At 35.1% G+C, this 18,307-nt stretch overlaps 3 protein-coding genes across 3 annotated transcripts; 1 reads left to right on the top strand and 2 right to left on the bottom strand.

Annotated features, from left to right (window-relative positions):
• Positions 1–332: 332 nt before the first annotated feature.
• On the bottom strand, positions 333–1,808 carry LOC148587432 (uncharacterized). Its single transcript, XM_088513597.1, has 3 exons — positions 1,636–1,808; positions 1,465–1,530; positions 333–716 (listed from the first exon to the last, which is right to left on the bottom strand). Exons 1-3 carry the CDS (start codon positions 1,681–1,683, stop codon positions 669–671), a joined length of 162 nt encoding a protein of 53 aa, XP_088369723.1. The 5' UTR covers positions 1,684–1,808; the 3' UTR covers positions 333–668.
• A 5,331-nt stretch (positions 1,809–7,139) lies between these two features.
• Positions 7,140–9,385, top strand: LOC132174721 (amidophosphoribosyltransferase, chloroplastic). The gene has a single exon (XM_059586373.2). It carries the CDS (start codon positions 7,252–7,254, stop codon positions 8,995–8,997), a length of 1,746 nt encoding a protein of 581 aa, XP_059442356.2. The 5' UTR covers positions 7,140–7,251; the 3' UTR covers positions 8,998–9,385.
• A 2,289-nt stretch (positions 9,386–11,674) lies between these two features.
• LOC132174712 (FMN-linked oxidoreductases superfamily protein) lies at positions 11,675–18,287 on the bottom strand. The gene is made up of 10 exons (XM_059586361.2): positions 17,937–18,287; positions 17,593–17,709; positions 17,225–17,461; positions 16,234–16,459; positions 15,844–16,100; positions 15,086–15,358; positions 14,498–14,779; positions 14,240–14,360; positions 13,848–14,017; positions 11,675–12,068 (listed from the first exon to the last, which is right to left on the bottom strand). Exons 1-10 carry the CDS (start codon positions 18,195–18,197, stop codon positions 11,970–11,972), a joined length of 2,043 nt encoding a protein of 680 aa, XP_059442344.2. The 5' UTR covers positions 18,198–18,287; the 3' UTR covers positions 11,675–11,969.
• Between the last annotated feature and the right edge of the window lie 20 nt (positions 18,288–18,307).

Below are 18,307 nucleotides of genomic sequence, written 5' to 3'. Positions count from 1 at the left end.
CTCACTTTTCATAATGGAAGCACAGAGTTCCAAGAACATCATACGCTCAAAACTCTACTTGCTTCACAAAAGCACAAGCACTAAAGATCTGATATTGAAGAACAATTTTGGTCAATCACAACCAAGAAGCCTAATGAAAGAAACCAAGGTATTCTCCATACAAATAAAAGTTTTCACATCATTTAAAAATAAAGTCCGACTGCAACAAGAGTATCGAGGTACTTCTGAATTTTGTAGAATATTAGCCGTTTTAACCGCAGATCAACAAGAATCATTACTAGTTACATCACAAAGATCAATACCACAAGTAAATCCCTAGAGAGTAAAGTATGTATGAAACACTGCAGAAACCATGCAATAGGGCTTCAGCCAAAAACAATAATTATTCAAGTAAAGGGAAGAAACCATCTTCTAACATTTTTCCCATGGTGCACAAAGCAATAGAAACTGAAACACCATCCCTATTGCCAAGGCGAACCAAGTAAAGAAATCTCAAGAGGACTAAGTTAACAATTCTCGTAGAAACCTCAGCAGCTATAAGCTGTCCACCATAATCCAAATGTTTCTAAGCAAATATGAAAAAATTGGTACAGTCCATCATTATGCATTATTTCTACTCCCAATGGAGCACATACCTCAATTCCAACAATAAAAAGAGCCCACTCCCTTCAGTGATGAGCCTTTGCTTCAGCTTTCTTTTGAGAGTTAGCCTTTGCCTGAAGGTGAAAAAATAAAAATATATACATAAACAATATAAGGCATATGTAAATGCACTTTGTGATATTGTGTAGACATAAAGAAACACGGCAAAGAAGCACAAGATTGACTCAAAAAGAAGCACAAGATTGTCGTTCCATAAAGCACAACAATAGATTATCATTCCATATAGCCCAGCAATGACTTTGAACTCAAGTGAAACTGAACCAAAGGCGAACAAATTTACACAAGAATGCATAAAGCAACTAAAAAAAAAAAAAAAATCAGCAAGGAAATTGCTTTATCGTGATAAGATTAGAGAGTGACAGAGAATACAAAGGAAAGGGAAAGCCACAAAAATATCCTTCATAAAAAATCACCATATTAGTGCCTCATAATCGCTTGTGAATTCTAGACAAAAGTTTCATATTGAGCTTCCGGTATTACTGCTATAGAGCAGCCCATCAACCAATTGATAATAATAACTTGATTTGCAAATGGGAAGTTGTAATCAACAAGTTTTAGCATAATAGAACCAAATTGGACCCAAAATGTACAATGAGAGACTGGTACGCACAACACAAAAGATGATTAAAATTGAACTATCAACTACGGATTGAATCTACATTTAGTGATCGAGATCTTAACTCTAAAACTAAGAAATCTGATGCCAATGAAATTGATTGCCCACAAACAATTCAGGCTTATCCAACCGAAAGATAGCATTTTTTGCTTAAAGAATAAGAAGCAAATGATGGGGTACTATACCTTGAGGTACTTGAGCTTGAGGCCACCGTAAACGAGTCCAATAGAGAAGGCCGAAGCACGAGCCACCTATTAAGCCAAACCCCATAAAGATTTAGAAAAGTTTCAGAGATTCAAGATTTTGACTTTTTCTTTTCTCGGAAACCAAACAGAGTGAGACAGAAATGGATTTACCAAAGCGAGGGTGCTAGTCCCGGAATAGGGTCCTGGAGGCGGCGCCATCGGAAGTTTCTTCTTCTTCTTCTTCTTCTTCAGGTTTGTGCGTCAGTGCGTGGGTGCGAGGACCTAAGAATTGTAGCGCTGGCTCATATATCAATTGTTTGTTTTGGCCCTGACCAACTAGAAAACGCTTTTTCAGACGGCGCCTTTGGTTGTAACCAATGGGCGAGTGTCAGTTTAGGTCGTATTATATAAGTTAACTATAACTTAGTATTTAATTATACGGCTTAAATCTCACAATCTTAATTCTCTAATTTTGTATAAGGTTTATATCGGGTTTATATACTATGTCAAAAGTTGTTATTCATTATGTCGTATTTCAGGTTTTGGTCGTGTTGATGCCTTGCAGGGGCAAAACTAGGATTTATGATGTAGGGGGACGGATTTTTTTTTTTTTTTTTTTTTTTATATGGACAAACTTATATAAATACAAAAGCACATAGATACATATAATCTCTTTATATGCGAGTTTGTGCGTGTTTATATAAAATAAAAGCATAGAAGTATTACATTTAATCTCATAGCATCACAAACACACAATATTATAAATAACTAGCAAAATAAACAAGAAAAACAATACATTTGAGTGTATATTCTTTTTTTCTAACAATTCCCTGAAGCTCCAAATAACAATACTAAGAGTCGAGTCAAACAATGGTAACTGATTGTTGGTTAAAAGTCACTCAAAGAACCCAAACCATTTTAACTTTTCTTTTTATATATTCAATCAGAGTCTCGAACCAAATTGAGCTTCTAGTTAGAAGCGAACTAGAATATGAAAGGAAACAAAATGAATGGGGTATTTTAGGTTTTTTATGTTGAAAGAGGGGGTAAACTAAAAAAAAAGAATTAAAAGGGGACACAATTTTTTTTTGGGGGGGTGGGGCAAAACTAAAAATAATAATTAAAATGGGATACAAATATTATTTTGGGGGGACATAAAATATTATTTTGAGAGGACAAATTTATAAAATTGGTATATTTTAGGCAAATTTGTAAAAAAATTGAGGGGACAAACCATGGCTGTAGATTTGTCCTTGATGCCTTGATATATGACTATTTAAGTCAATCATAGTCCGACTCATTTAATTAAACAGGTCAAATTCATCAATTCTATTCTTTTAATTTCATATTAGGTTCATATCGATTACATAAAAATTGCTAACCATAACTAAACGCAATGTTTTTAAATCGAGCCTTTGACTGTTTTAAATAGAATTTTATGAAAAATGCTATATATATATATATCAATTTTATTACACTATACTAAAACATGGCAGAGTGTTGTAAGTTGTAACCCTTTAATCTGCCATAGTTTTATATATATAAAAGATTGAAGATTAAATTAATATATAAAAAATTAAACTGGTGTCTATTCAGTATTAACAAAAAAATAAACAAAATATATTAATTTAATATTTTTAATATATAAATTTAACAATTTAATCTATATTCCAACATAATTTGTATTTATATTGTGAGTATATGCAAGATTGGATTTATATATATATACATGGGATGGGACGAAAAACACCTAGCTTGTATGTGGATAAATCAAAAGGGAGTTCATGTGGGGGCTCAAACATGTGTTGCCTTAATTTGTACCATTTTTGCTTGTGTAACTACTTTGTGCGGCCATTTGAAAGGATCAGGTCACTTGTTTGACCCATTTCCTACCTTACGTAATTATTTGTTCACTATTTTAGTTTGTTTTTGGTCTATTGTTGAGGAGCCCACCCTTTTTCCGATTTTAAAATCACCTACTCTTTCTTCTTTTGAATCCTTTCGGATCAAAAGTAGTAAGAATCTTATCTTGTAACCTTTTTCCTTGTTCAATTGGGTCAAGATGGAACCATTTTAATTTAATAGTTTACAAGTTAGCAAGATGGACAATACGTGGCCCACGAGGGTAGTCAAGTTGGTAAGTGGGCATGCTCCATCCCTATATTGATAGTGTGGTTTCAAATTTTCGAATTCAACTTGTACTTTTTTTATATTTTTATATTGAATAACTAATTAAAAATTACTTTTTTTTTTACTATTTTAGCTAATAACTTTTTAAATGTACTATACATTTAATTATTATTTCTCTTATTTTATCTTTCAAACCAAACATTCCCGTGATATTTGATGAAAGAGGGAGGAAAAGAGAATAAAGAAAGAAAGAGTGGAAGAGATGAAAGCATTAGAATTTATGCATTGATGCAAATTACTTTTCCACATTTGGAGAAGCATTGTAACTCAAATACAAAATGCATTTGATTTAAAGAATCAAACTAACATGTTTTTTAGGCTTTTAGTTAGCCATTTTACATACAACTCTAAGGACTTATTCGGGTGTGTTTGAGAAGTCTAAAAATACGTTTAACACTCAAAGTCCGTTTGAAGAAAAAAATATATATATATGTTTGGTAAAAAAAAATTGAAAACGCTTTTAAGAGTTCAAAAATGACAAAAACACATTTTTGACAAATGCATTAAAATGTAGATTTTGCTAAAAAATGTTTTTTTGATTTAAAAGCTCTATTTCTCAAATACAATCTTAAACATGCTCTAAACCAGAGTGTTCGTGACTTATTGCATTGAATTTTTTTATTAGGAAAATGAAGGACAATACATAGAATCTCTCATTATTTGATAAATAAAATCACATCAAAAGATGGTTGTGTGAATTTGTATTTTTGTGCAACATGTCATATGATGGAGAAGATAGTTGGGAGAAGAGTAAAGGTATTGAAGATGGAGAGATGGGGATAGGGGTGTTGGCTGCATAAAAGATCTTTTTTTCTTCTAATTTGGCCATAAAAAAAAAAAAAAGGGAACCTTTATATTGTGTTTGAGGGTGTGGTGGTGGTGCATCCTTTGTCATCCCTATGTTTATTAGCCATTTCTCTTGGCCCATGGGATTTTAGGGCTCACTTTCGATAGCTGCACAGAAATTTCATCAAACTTGTACAACCACCTCTTTAGCCAGCCTGTTTATGCAAGTGTACCATACAATTCCTTGTTTGGCAAATCACTGTTGCCTTGTATAAAGTTTTAAATTTTTTGTATTAAAAAATGAAAAAAAAAAATTATTATTTTTATAATAATTTTTTGATAAAAAAATTAATGATTTGTGATATAAAAAAAATAAAATAAAATAAAGTTACCAAACGGGCCACTCTTTCATACCATCCAAAATCGCATTTAGAATATATTACTATATAGCACCACAATGTTGACCATAAATATACCTAAAATCCTATCACCAGATTCAGTTCTACCCTTTTTGACCAAGTCCTTGGGATAGAAAGAAAATATCTGAGGTGACATTTATTCAAAAAATAACTTTTGATTTACTCCTCCTTTTGAGAAAAAAAGATTGAAGGAATTTGATGCCAATTTAATCACATATATGCATGAAGATAGAAAGATTTCAAGCAATTATATTATTTGGATTAATATCAATTCAGATAATAAATATGAAACGGCCTCTATGAGGTCTACTTGTCCAAGCTAATTTTGGCCAACCCGCCCCCTATTCAGACAAGCGAGCCTTATACAAAACTTTATTATATTTGCTATTTATGTTATTAACAATTTGAGCAGTAAAATTGTTGGATATCCGAATCCAAAAAAAGACATAGAGCCTAATAATTATAATTGGGCAGGCTAACTCCAAATTTACTTAACTAATGTTAAACCATCAACTGCAAAAATGATGTAAAGGACATTTCCTTTGATTGGACGAGGAACCTAAAAAATCTATTTGAATATTCCAAGGCAGGCTCCACTTGCTTAGATAGATTTAATAGATTCCATCTCGACAAATGAAACTCATTACGAGCGATAATTTGTATTTTTGTGTCGAGTTTAAATTAGATTAAGAGATAAATATAAAATTATATAAATTAATTATCATCCGACCCATTTAATTAATCAAATCAAATTTCACTATTACAATATGTTACTTTCGTATCTTTTGTGTCGAGTTTACAAATTCTATAAAAAATTATTTTTTTTCTGGATCTTAACTCTCTCACGTAAGACAACCCTATTGAAGTATTCTAGAAGAAATTTCATTTTCTTCTCCTCACCTTGATATTTGGCTACTTTTGTCGCAAAAGTCCTCCTCTAACCCCTCTTATTTCTTATCACCTATATATATATATTTATATGAAAGAGGTAGTCCATTTATTCACACAAAAGAATTAAAAAATAAAAGGCAAAAAATCAAGATGCCCGTTAACATCACAACCCATCACAAGCGTGTGAGATGAGATGGTCTGCTTGCTCACGGTGACAGCATCGGACCATCGTACGACCGCCTCATTCTAAAGTGTTGGACCTGCCGAGTGCCGAGTCTGCCGACCACCCATAAAGTCAAGGTTTGACTAAGAAAATTCCAACCCCACTGTAAATATTTATTTATTTATTTATATACAAAAGGTCACCGAAAGCCACCCTCTTTTTTTTTTTTCTTTTTTTTTTTTTAAGTTTTAATTTTTAATTTTTTTATCAGTTTTCCTTGCCTCTTCTGGCCCTCAACAATCACAAGTTCACAACATATCATGATCATAACCAAATTAGCATTAGCTGTTAAAATAGAAAAGATTTTTTATTCTTAGGAATTAATTATTCTGCGTATCTCAAAATTCTTGTGGTATAACTGAAATAGAGAGGATTTATTTTATAAATTTAGTAGTTTATATGTTGACATGTAAGTCATTATATATATATATATATATATATATATATATAGACATTATATCTTACCCATTTCAATATTTGAAACAGGCCATCAATGATGATGATTCAATGACCCAATGAAATTTTTAAGTGATCAGAACATGTACTAGGACTGTTGGTTTAAATTTTCACAATAAAAAATTCTCACATATGTTTAAATAGTATTAGCCGCTTTCAATTTTCATTGATGCCTTGGTGGGGTTGGGTCAAGGTATGACTCAGTCGGACGCTTATGCAGCTCTCAACGGGTAGATGCTACAATCGTTACGTTTACGCCCAGTTAGGAGCCACAATTGGTCTCACCAGCCTATCATTTTTTTAAAAAAAAAAAAAATTAAAAAATTAAAAATATTTGAAACAGAGACAATATTATCATATCTTAATAAGGATTTTTAGGAGATATAAAAATACCAATTTAAAAGAGAAAAAAGAAAAAAAAAATGTAATTTTGATTGGAAATTTCTTTCAAATCAATTTAGAGAAAATATTTTTCAACCCATTAAAAATAATGTCAAATATTTATAAATATTTAAAACGCATATTAAATTCTTAATATCAGTAATAACACTTTATCAATTTAGACTAATATTTTAAATGTTTATAAACACTTGAAACTATTTTAAATAAATTAAAAGATATTTTCTCGGACTCATTTAGAGAAAATTTCTGTTTTTATCTCACAGTCCAATTGCGTTTATTCAGTGCAAAACAACTACCGCTTTTGATTCTAATTTCCCTCAAACTCTTGAAACCTAGAACATATTAACTTCAAACTATTTTTCTATCACTGCTTTAAAAACTCTCCCTCTTCTCCTTCTCCAAGCTCTGTTACTGACTACCATGGCCGCCACCAATTTTTCCCCCGTCTCTTCCTCTCTGTCACAACCCACTCCTCTCTCTCGAAACCTACCACATACTCATCTCTCTCTGCCCTCCAAAACCCTCCCAAAACCCTCGTTCCCTCTCAAACCGCACTTTTACCAATACCCCACCGCCTCTCACCCCCACAAAGCCCCTCTCACGGCCTCATCAAAAAACCCTATCTCCGACTTTTTCCCCTCAAATAAACCGTACCCAGATGACCATTCTGTGGATTTCGATGACGACGATAAGCCGCGCGAAGAGTGCGGCGTCGTTGGCATTTTTGGCGATCCAGAGGCCGCTCGGCTCAGCTACTTGGCTCTCCACGCGCTCCAGCACCGTGGCCAGGAAGGCGCCGGCATCGTCGCGGTGGATAACGACGTGCTTCATTCGGTTACCGGGGTGGGATTAGTCTCCGACGTGTTCAGCGAGTCGAAACTCGATCAGTTGCCTGGAGATTTGGCTATCGGTCACGTCCGGTACTCGACGGCCGGTTCGTCTATGCTCAAGAACGTGCAGCCCTTTGTTGCAGGGTACAGGTTTGGCTCTGTTGGGGTAGCCCACAATGGTAATTTGGTAAATTACCGTTCTCTTCGTGCTAATCTCGAAGACACTGGTTCAATTTTTAATACTAGCTCTGATACTGAGGTTGTGCTTCATCTTATTGCTATTTCAAAAGCGAGGCCTTTTGTTATGAGGATTGTTGACGCGTGTGAGAAGCTTGAGGGGGCTTATTCAATGGTTTTCTTGACCAATGATAAGCTGGTTGCGGTGCGAGACCCTTATGGGTTTAGGCCTTTGGTTATGGGAAGGAGGAGCAATGGTGCTGTAGTGTTTGCATCTGAGACTTGTGCGCTTGATTTGATTGAAGCCACATATGAGAGGGAGGTCTTTCCTGGTGAAGTTGTGGTGGTTGACAAAACTGGGATTTACTCACTCTGCCTAATGCCTCATCCTGAACCGAAGCAGTGTATCTTTGAGCATATATACTTTGCTTTGCCCAATTCGATTATTTTCGGGCGGTCTGTGTATGATTCTCGCCGGAGGTTTGGTGAGATACTTGCAACTGAGTCCCCAGTTGACTGTGATGTTGTGATAGCGGTGCCGGATTCCGGGGTAGTGGCTGCACTTGGTTACGCTGCAAAAGCTGGAGTCCCATTTCAGCAGGGTTTGATAAGGTCACACTATGTTGGCAGGACTTTCATTGAACCATCACAGAAGATAAGGGACTTTGGTGTGAAGCTTAAGTTGTCACCTGTGCGAGCAGTGTTGGAGGGGAAGAGGGTTGTGGTTGTGGATGACTCAATTGTGAGGGGAACAACTTCTTCAAAGATTGTTAGGTTGATAAAGGAGGCAGGAGCTAAGGAAGTTCACATGAGGATTGCAAGCCCACCAATTATCGGGTCTTGCTATTATGGAGTGGATACACCGAGTTCGGAGGAGTTGATTTCCAATAGGATGAGTGTGGAGGAGATTAAGGAGTATATTGGGTCAGATTCACTTGCTTTTCTGCCAATGGATAGCTTGACGAAGTTGTTGGGTGATGATTCTCCCAACTTTTGTTATGCTTGCTTCTCTGGGAAGTATCCTGTTGAGCCAACAGAGCTTAAGGTGAAAAGGGTTGGTGATTTTGTCGATGATGGAATAACTGGGAGTCTAGAATCCATTGATGGTGGTTGGGTAAAAGCAAAACCAAAGTCAGAATTGGAGGTTGGCAGTGCCTAATGGCTGCTATACATTGACGGTTTTGTTCGTCGCAATTTGTCGGCTTTACAGTATAGATGCTTTTTGTGATCCCCAGTGCAGGATGTAGGGCTATCAGATATGAGATGTGGTGAGTGATAGATGTCTCCACTGATCTCTAATTATAGTACTATGCGCTTCCTCAAATGATATTTGGATTCTTAAAGCTAAGGCTTATACAATTTTGTTAGTCGTACTATTCAGTTTTGCATCTGACTTTTATTTGGTTTTTGATTTCTTGTTGATAGACAATGTTCTTTGACCTTACTAGATTTCTCTTGACATGGTTTTGTTATAAAAGGTAAATCTTCCGTATCGAGATGTGCTCTGATATTAAGAGTTTTTAACTAAATCTTTCTAGTTCTTCCTACTACTGTCTTTTCTTTTGGTACTGATCTTTTTCAGCATTTTGTCATGGATCACTCGCTTTATGTTAGTAGGATAGAAACTTTATGTTATGAAACATGTATCTTTCAGTATCCTTGTAAATTATGGTCTTCTGTTGCAAAAGCCTTGGTTTAAGCGATAAAAGGTTGAACCATGTGAGCCTATAAATATAAGAATGGAATCATACATCATTAGGAGACTTTGATGGAGCCATTGTTTTGGATGTGGCAAATACAGTCTCCTTTTTGGCCTCATCCGCATGAAAATCTAGCTTTGCATGAGTGCTCCAATTTCAAATTTCTGACGGCTTCCATCTTCCATATGATTTCCCTTTTCATGAGATTAAACTCAACAATTTGAATTATTTCATTTTCATTGTCTTGATGGAGCTGTTGCATTGAATGTACAAGTTATCTGAGCTGTTTTTATAGATCATCAAAAGGTTGGTTCAGATCTGTTCACTGAAAAGTTTGGCACCAGGCAAAAATCTAAGAAACCATTGTAATTGTAATTTTAATTTTTTTTTTTTTTGAAATGGATGATTTGGAGGGATTGCAAGATGGTTTCTTGCAGGTAATGAACCTGTTGAAAGAAAAGACACTCTTGTTAAGACTTAAGAGAGGATCCAAGATGAACATCCTGCCATCAAGATGTAGACATGGAAATCGACAATGATAATTGCACGACCGTGCAAAGTAAACAAAATGATTTTGTGCAGTACGTGACAACAATGCACTAGTTAATTGCAGAGTAATGCTATATATTACCCCACATCTCCTTTCTATTTCTCAAAGTTTATGCGGCGTAGTCTTTTATAGCATTTAGTACATGGATATTAGTTTTTTAGTTAGAGGAATGATGCCACATGAGTTTTTGGAGGATGAGAAGAAGTTGAGGGGAGAAGGTGGTGAATAGAATTACTAGTTCATTGTCCCCTAGCCAAATAGCCATAATGTTGCAATCAGAGGTCAGTATTTTGACCGTCGAACAACATCGAAAGTGACTAAGAAACCGAGTATCCCGATAATGGCAATCCATGAGCCATATTGTTCGGTTTTCATCGCTCTAGAAAGCCAAATGTTAACTTGAAGTTTTAAGTGATCAAGATACTAGTTTCCTAGCCTTCCTAATTATGAGGAAGCTATAGCAGTTCCCCTAGCGGTTTTCCTCGATCTGGATTTCTTTATCTCTGAAGCTGACTCCAAATAGTCATCTTAGCTCATCAACAATCCTGTTTATCTCAAGATTTGAGGATCTCTCTTATCATCTCCGACATTCTTGACTCAATTTCAACATTTTCCTCTTGGGAAGCAAGAAAAGTCATCAAAAGTACAAACTTCTGCACTCATTATGTTGCAAAATAGGACGTAGCTAAATGTTCATCTAGCAGCATTCCGATCTCTCCCCTCACCCACGGGGCTCCATCAATTCCGATTGTTAGTGGGAAAGACCTTCTTGTATTTGTGGTTGTTCTTGATTGACTTTATTTTTCAGTCTTATTTACATGTCGTTTATTGCTTTATTTGTAATCGTCGTTTTTGTAATAAAAAAAAAAAAAAAGAAGAAAAAAAAATACTAGTTTCCTAATACATGAAAATTTCTTAAACTCAATTTATTAAATATATTAAATAGACGTTTGTTTTAATATGATTAAAAGTTGTGAGAAACTTTGCCCATTAGTATATTTCATATTCCATTGATTTGACAAATAAATCTTTGCTTATTCTTTCATTGATATGTAACAAATAGATCTTGGCTTATTCTAGCGATGCTCATAAGCCATCTACACCCTTTATGTCGACATGTCAACTCTAAGTAGGCATAAATATAAGATCATATAAGTCAATTATAAATCAACCTATTGAATTATAATCAAACCCATTTAATAATAAACTCCAAGTTGCTAATTTCGTGTTGGCTTTATGTTAGATTTGCTCGTCACAAAAAAAAAAATTGTCAACCCTTATGTCAAATGTCGAATAAGTCAATTATAATTTAACTAATTTAATTAAACAAATAAAACTTATTAATTTTAAATCGCTAATTTCGTGTTAGGTCCATATCAAATATCAAATTTTTAAGTCATACCAAAAAAAAAAAAAAAAAAGCCCACTTTTTCATGTGGCAGGTTGACCAACGTCACCTAATTGATCCGCATGCTAGACAACTAGAGTTCACAGGCGTCGGTTATATTGACTGGTAAGCATAAAAGTCACCCAAAAGGGCCAAAACAGAAGAGAAATCTAATCCAGTAGCGTTATACTAATTCAACTCAAGAAAATTGCATGTTATTGTCTCCCGACAAAGTTACAACGTTGTCGCATGACCAATTAAAGAGCTTCAAAATTTAGGTAGCCAATTGACGAACAGCCTTCAAATTATTGTACAGATATGTCAACAAAACTTAGTAGGTTACATGCTCACCTTCTTTTCCCTATTATTCAAACACTGAGCAGTAAGTGCAAGATTTCTTTCAAGTATATGCCATCACCTGGTTCTAACACCGGCATCCAGAAAATAAATAAAAAAAAACACCCATGGTGTTGAAAGTAAAAAGTCAGCCGTTTTCAGCCGTTTTCCGCCCGGTCATAAGCATTAGATTTATGCTTTGCTGCAAATGTGAAGCCATCCGGAACTTTGCCGAGCAACATCTCGGATATCCGAATCTGCACAAATGAAAAGGAAACGTAACCAAACTTGTAAGGGGGTCAAATCGCCCATTAACCGCTAATCGCTATAATCGTTAACCGCTTAACCACTTAACCGCTAACTGCCTAACCGCTATAACCGCCTAGCGGTTAGCGGTTAGAGGTTATTGGGTTTACAACGCTAATCGCATTTTTATATAATATATTTTTATAATTATAATTATAATAATATTCATACATATAACATAATCACTTGATCATTAAATTACTTTTTTTTTTTTTTTGATAATTAAATCACAATTTGAGTATTAATATATTATCACTATAATTTATATGATTATATCACATGATCAATTGATCATTAAATCATTTGATTATATAATAATAAATTATACATATATAATATGACATAACTCATAAGTATACTAATTCATACTAATACAACAATTAAGTATCTAGAGACTTAGTTCCAATGTATGTTATAAACTTATAAGTCTATATATGTTATAAATTATAATTATACATATATGCATATGAATAATATAAATGTATAAGATCAATACTTAATCATATGATTCAATGACAATTCAAATACTTTATTCAAATTAATCATATTATTAATGTACAATAATAATGTGATTCGTATAATATCAAATTAAGTAATTGACATTAGATTCAATAATGTGTTACTTATAACCACAATTGAAGTATTAATGTATTATCATTCTAATTTATATGATTATATAATAACAAATTATACATATATAATATGACATAAGTCATAAGTATACCGATTCATACTAATACAACAATTAAGTACCTAGAGGCTTAATTCCAATGTCTGTTATAAACTTACAAGTCTATATATGTTATAAATTATAATTATACATATATGCATATGAATAATATAAATGTAAAATATCAATACTTAATCATATGATTCAATGACAATTCAAATACTTTATTCAAGTGAATCATGTTATTAATGTACAATGATAATGTGATTCGTATAATATCAAATTAAGTAATTGACATTTGATTAAACAATGTGTTACTTATAAACACAATTGAAGTATTAATGTATTATCATTCTAATTTTAGTAATATTATCACTATAATTGATATGATTATATCACATGATAAATTGATCATTAAATCATATGATTATATAATAATAAATAATACATATAATCATATATAATATGACATATAATCGTATATATCATATGTTTATTTGAACTTCTTTGATATGTTGTGTTGAACTTTTTTAATATTTTTTTTTATATGTTGTGACAGTTGTGTGAACTTTTTTTATATGTTGTGTTGAATTTTTTTTTTTTTTTTTTTTTTTTTTAAGTTAACCAATTATAATTTAATATTTAAGGAATTTGTTTTTAAAGTACAAGTAAATGTAAATTTGGAGTCAAATATTTTTGATTTTTCAATATGAGCTCTTTTTATAGCAATTGGGCCTAAGAAAACACTAAAAATACAAAAAACAAATAAGGGTAAAAAATGGTACAGTAAAAAAAAAGCCCAAACACTCCCAAAAAAAGCCCAATTTTGAAAAAGCGGTTAGCAGGTAGTTACCTATTTTATTAACCGCTAATCGGCGGTTAATAGCGGTTAGCGGTTGCAATTAGTGAAATCTACTAATCGCTAAGGCAGTTACGGTTAGTGGTTATTGCTAACTGTAACCGCAATAACCGCTAACCGCTAACCATATTGACACCCCTACAAACTTGAATGTCTAGATGGTTAATTGTGAAACAAATGAGCAATTGTAGAAGTGCATACCCAGTCGGCTGCAGAATCTGAGGCCATTAATGTCTCAAGGTCATCACGACCGGAGAAGGAGGGTGGGCGCCAGTTCAGTTGTTGAGGGACGACATCTAAAAGACCAACAGGTATGTACCTACAAGTATAGCTAAGCCATTCCAATAAGAAACGCCTTGTCGTCTCCACTCCTGCAGACAGAAGACCCGGCAAATAAAGACCAAATCTAATTTCATAGAGGAGCTGCACTCTCTGATATTTCTTTTTAGGTACACGGGAGATGTATTGTTAAGAGCAACTAAATCTACCTTTGGGGCCAATCAATATTACTATATGACAAATCAGGATTACAACTCCATTTAGTGCATCAACAAGATAGAACTATTACTGCCAATTCGAGAAATAAGATATACCTTTCATGTCAGAACCCCAATGTTCAAGGCCAACACGTACAAAATCCTTCAAAATATTTAATCGTTCCCCAGAACTAATGTCCCAGTGCCTCTGTTCCTTGATTTCAGTAAATATCCAAGGCTGCAAAGCACAAAGTTTCATATTTACATTTTTTAAGTCAACTTTCTTGAAAGAAAACATAAAATTCAGCTAGCTTCCAGATGTTCGTGTGTGTTAGGTTGGGGGGGAGGGGAGTCAAAGCTTAAAAATATGCAAACCTTAATGAGTGCTCCTCGAGCAATCATGCATGTAGCGAGCTCAGGACAGTCAGCTTTGTGCCTGTTCCAGTCTAAATATGAGAGAACATCCCCATTTCCCAGGACAGGCAAAACAGCAGGAGCCTTTCTAGCACACTGGTATATGTAGTCCCAGTTAGCAAGTTTGCTGTACCGCTGCTGACGTGATCGACCATGTATTGTTACCGCGCTAGCTCCCCAGTTGCCAAGTTCTGTTATTAGTGAATCAATGCGATTTTTTCCTTCAAAAAAACCAGTTCGCACCTGGAGCAACCAGGAAAAAAAAATAGTATAATGCATCTTGGACAAGCTTGATGAGGGAAAAAAACAATAAAAAAAAGTTTAAATCAGTTCAGCAAACTCCAGGTAGTAGAAGGGAGCATTGGCCATCACAAGCAATTTATAATTTTAGAAGCAGAGAAGAAAGAAACAAATTGTTAACGCATTTTCCAGCTAAGAGATGCTAAAACGGGTATGTTTATTTCTCTACGGAAACTAACACAGGCAACTTGATTCACATTTACAACAAGAAAAGAGAGGGGAAAAACTACATAAATCTTAAACCAGCACCTTGAGAGTTATAGGTTTGTCCACCGTGCCAGAAGCTGCTTCCATAATGCTTTTTATCCGCATTGGTTTATTAAGAAGAGCAGATCCAGCACCCTTGTCCACTACAATATCAATTGGGCACCCCATGTTTATATCAATAAAGTCCACCGTGCATTCCTGATCTATAAGTTCAATGACCCGTGCCACTGTGTCTGGATATGCCCCACATATCTGTACGCCAAACAAATCCTCAGAAGAATGTCTCCTCAGCAGGGCCCATTCTGAAGCTTGACCCTATTCCACAAGAAAAATGCAACCAAAACATAAAAATGGGTCATGTCAAAGTTCAAGTATGAAACACAGAATATAATACGCCATGAATCTGAGTGGAACCCTAAACAAAAATGAGAAGAAAAAGGGGGAAGAAGGGGAAGGACTATGCCAAGTTCTTAATGCGAACTAAATATTTTCCTGCAGAATAGAAGTTGGAGAAAACAGTTCTGATTTCCTATACTGGGAATTCTATGTTGACAATCATTACTCTGGCTACTTGTCATGGCAGAATGACAAAACTTCAGACGTATACCTAAGCATCCCTTAACAGATAAAGGACAAAAATTAAGCTTTTCAGTACCACTTAAAACTGCATTAATATTCCATATAAAATTTAGGAAGAAATAATTCACTAGGTTGTCAACCCCTAGTGACAAGATTTGCTTCATTTTGAAGTGATATAAGCAATTAAGTAGCAAAATCAGGAGCCAGAGCAATATAGAGACCTGCAAAAGATTTGTACACATTGCCATTTCACCGCATGTTACATCCGCTCCTAACACTTTGCAAACCCTTCGGAAAGGAAGATTCCCAACAGTGGTTAAAGGTGCAAGATACAGCTTGTCTCTAAAATCGATAAGCTTCTTTTCACGTGGGTTTAATTTCATGCTTTTGTCAGCTTCTGGTGGTATAATATCAGTGCTAGCTTCTGGTTCAGTTTGTGTATTGCTTACACCAATAAATTTCTCCATGGAAGTCACATCTGTTGCAACATATTTAAGCTAAGTCACCTAGATCTTAGATGAAGTATATTGAACACTGGAAATGATTTTTTCAAAAAAGTAGGAGATAAAAGAAACAAATAAACAAGTGAACTATTGGAATAAAAGCTAAACCTCCATTGTTGGCTTCAGCAAAGCTACTGTTTTCATCAATTACAGATTTTTGTTTCTTCAGGGGTTGTTCATGAGATTCAATTGTTCCAGCTACGCCATCCAATTTAGTATCTGGGACACCGTTCGCTTCACTACAGCCATTTCCATCAGTCACATGACAAGCACTTGTAACAGTTTCATCAACCTTCTCATTTTCCAGCACTTTTATTTTTGACTTCGCCTTTACCTGCAAGACATTTCAAGGATAATGTCTTAAAATGAAATGCACTGAAATTATACATCTATTTCTTCTTATCAAAAAAAAGTAAAGAAATTATACATCTATTTCTACCATAAATTTTACATCAACCAATGAAGTGTTCAGCATAAGGAAAAATCAGAAATAAAAGGACATCAAGAATTTACTCAAAAACATTAACACAAGTAAACCCAACCAAGCAAAATGAATCTTCTCTCTTTCAAGTAGCATTTTTGTAGTCCATTCTTCTCTGGTCAAACTCCTAATGAAGGAATTTAGATTTATGGCCATGTCACCAGCCCTTTCTGTAGCCTTGGTGGTCATTGGTCATGGGACGACTCTCAACGTCAGAAGTTCAAGGATGGGTAAAAATGATGTCCAAAGATTCTGAATCTATTTTAATGATTTGTGCTGATGTCTACAAGAAGGCAGTCGAATGATTCAATTGTCCATGACATTTTTCAGTGACCCCTAGGCCCATCAACGAATTATGTTTCAACTCCCAACTCAAAAAAATAATAATAATAATAAGAGACGATTGATAAAAAGATACCAAATGAGACACAAAATAAGCAACCAAGGAAATCAAAGTACTACATACAAAAGAGAACCAGAAAGCACATAACTGGTTTAGAAAGAAGATAAGCTTCTTCAAATGGTTTATATCCTATGAAGTAATTACATGCTTGCACACAAACACGCACATGGAGAGACAGACAGACAGATAGATGCACAGATAGTGACTATCAATACCAGGAGCCCAAGAGCTTTAAGTTTGGCATCCGCCTTAGGAAAGCTCATTTTATTTTTCCACAAGAGCCTTTGAATATCTTTGTTCAATCCATTGACCTCGAAGTTTTTCTTCCGAGCATCCGAACCTCCAGTAAGAACACCATCTTTATGTGTTCCCGAAAACCTACATGCCAAACCATAGGGGCACGGCTCTTCAGCATTCACGAAAGGACATTCTCCCTCAAGATCAGCCGGTTTCTGCATTCAACAACACCCCATTCAATCAAAAATCAATCATAAGGGTGAAAAATAACAAATCGAGTCCAAAGACAACTATCACAACTGCAATCAATTCAAAATCGAAATGCGCATCCTACAAATTCTACTACCTGGTCCTTAAACCCCTGTAAGTCGTGGCTGAAGCGGCAGCTATCGTTATACGGACACGAACTAACATCTCCGGTCTTCGCTATTAGCGGACAGATACTTCGCGTGGATTTTTGTTCCTGCAAAGGTTCGGACACATCTCTATTGTAGTCAGGTAATAATTCTGTTTCTTTTCTTTTTTCTTTTCTTTCCAAACAGTCAATGATATGCGTAATCTCAAAGCATACACATAGTTTATACACGCGCACACACAAACATTAGCTCCCATACATCTTGGATTCATCGCATTTCAATTCAGAAACTTGAAACACGCACAAATACAGAGAGCGAGAGAAAGAGAGAGGACCTGATGGCGTTCACGTTTGAGCTGGCGTTTGGATTTCTTCTCCTTGGCGGAAACGACTTTAGTTTGGGAACCGGTGTTGTTTTGGAGACCGGTAGAGGTGGAGGAAAGTCTGGGAGGTGGAGGACGAAGGAACTCTTTCTTCACGGGCGCTATGGCCTTGGCCGCCAGCTCTTCTGGTGTTGGCTGAGAACCGTTCGAAAGCGGTGGCTGCGTCGAGAGCTTCACCGCGTCCACGACGAGCTCCGCCGGGGACTCGTCCATGGCGGGGTCGAGTCGACTGGGAGCTCAGTTGCTGTGTGAGAGAGTAGACCGTTCGTGCGTCACTCTGTTCTGCGCGCTGGGAAGGAGGATTAAAATGATAAAATTATTAG

The sequence above is a fragment of the Corylus avellana genome, chromosome 2 (genome assembly GCF_965113065.1).
Source record: "Corylus avellana chromosome 2, dhCorAvel1.hap1.2, whole genome shotgun sequence".
Lineage (NCBI taxonomy): Eukaryota > Viridiplantae > Streptophyta > Magnoliopsida > Fagales > Betulaceae > Corylus > Corylus avellana.
This window is presented reverse-complemented; position numbering and strand designations above follow the sequence as displayed.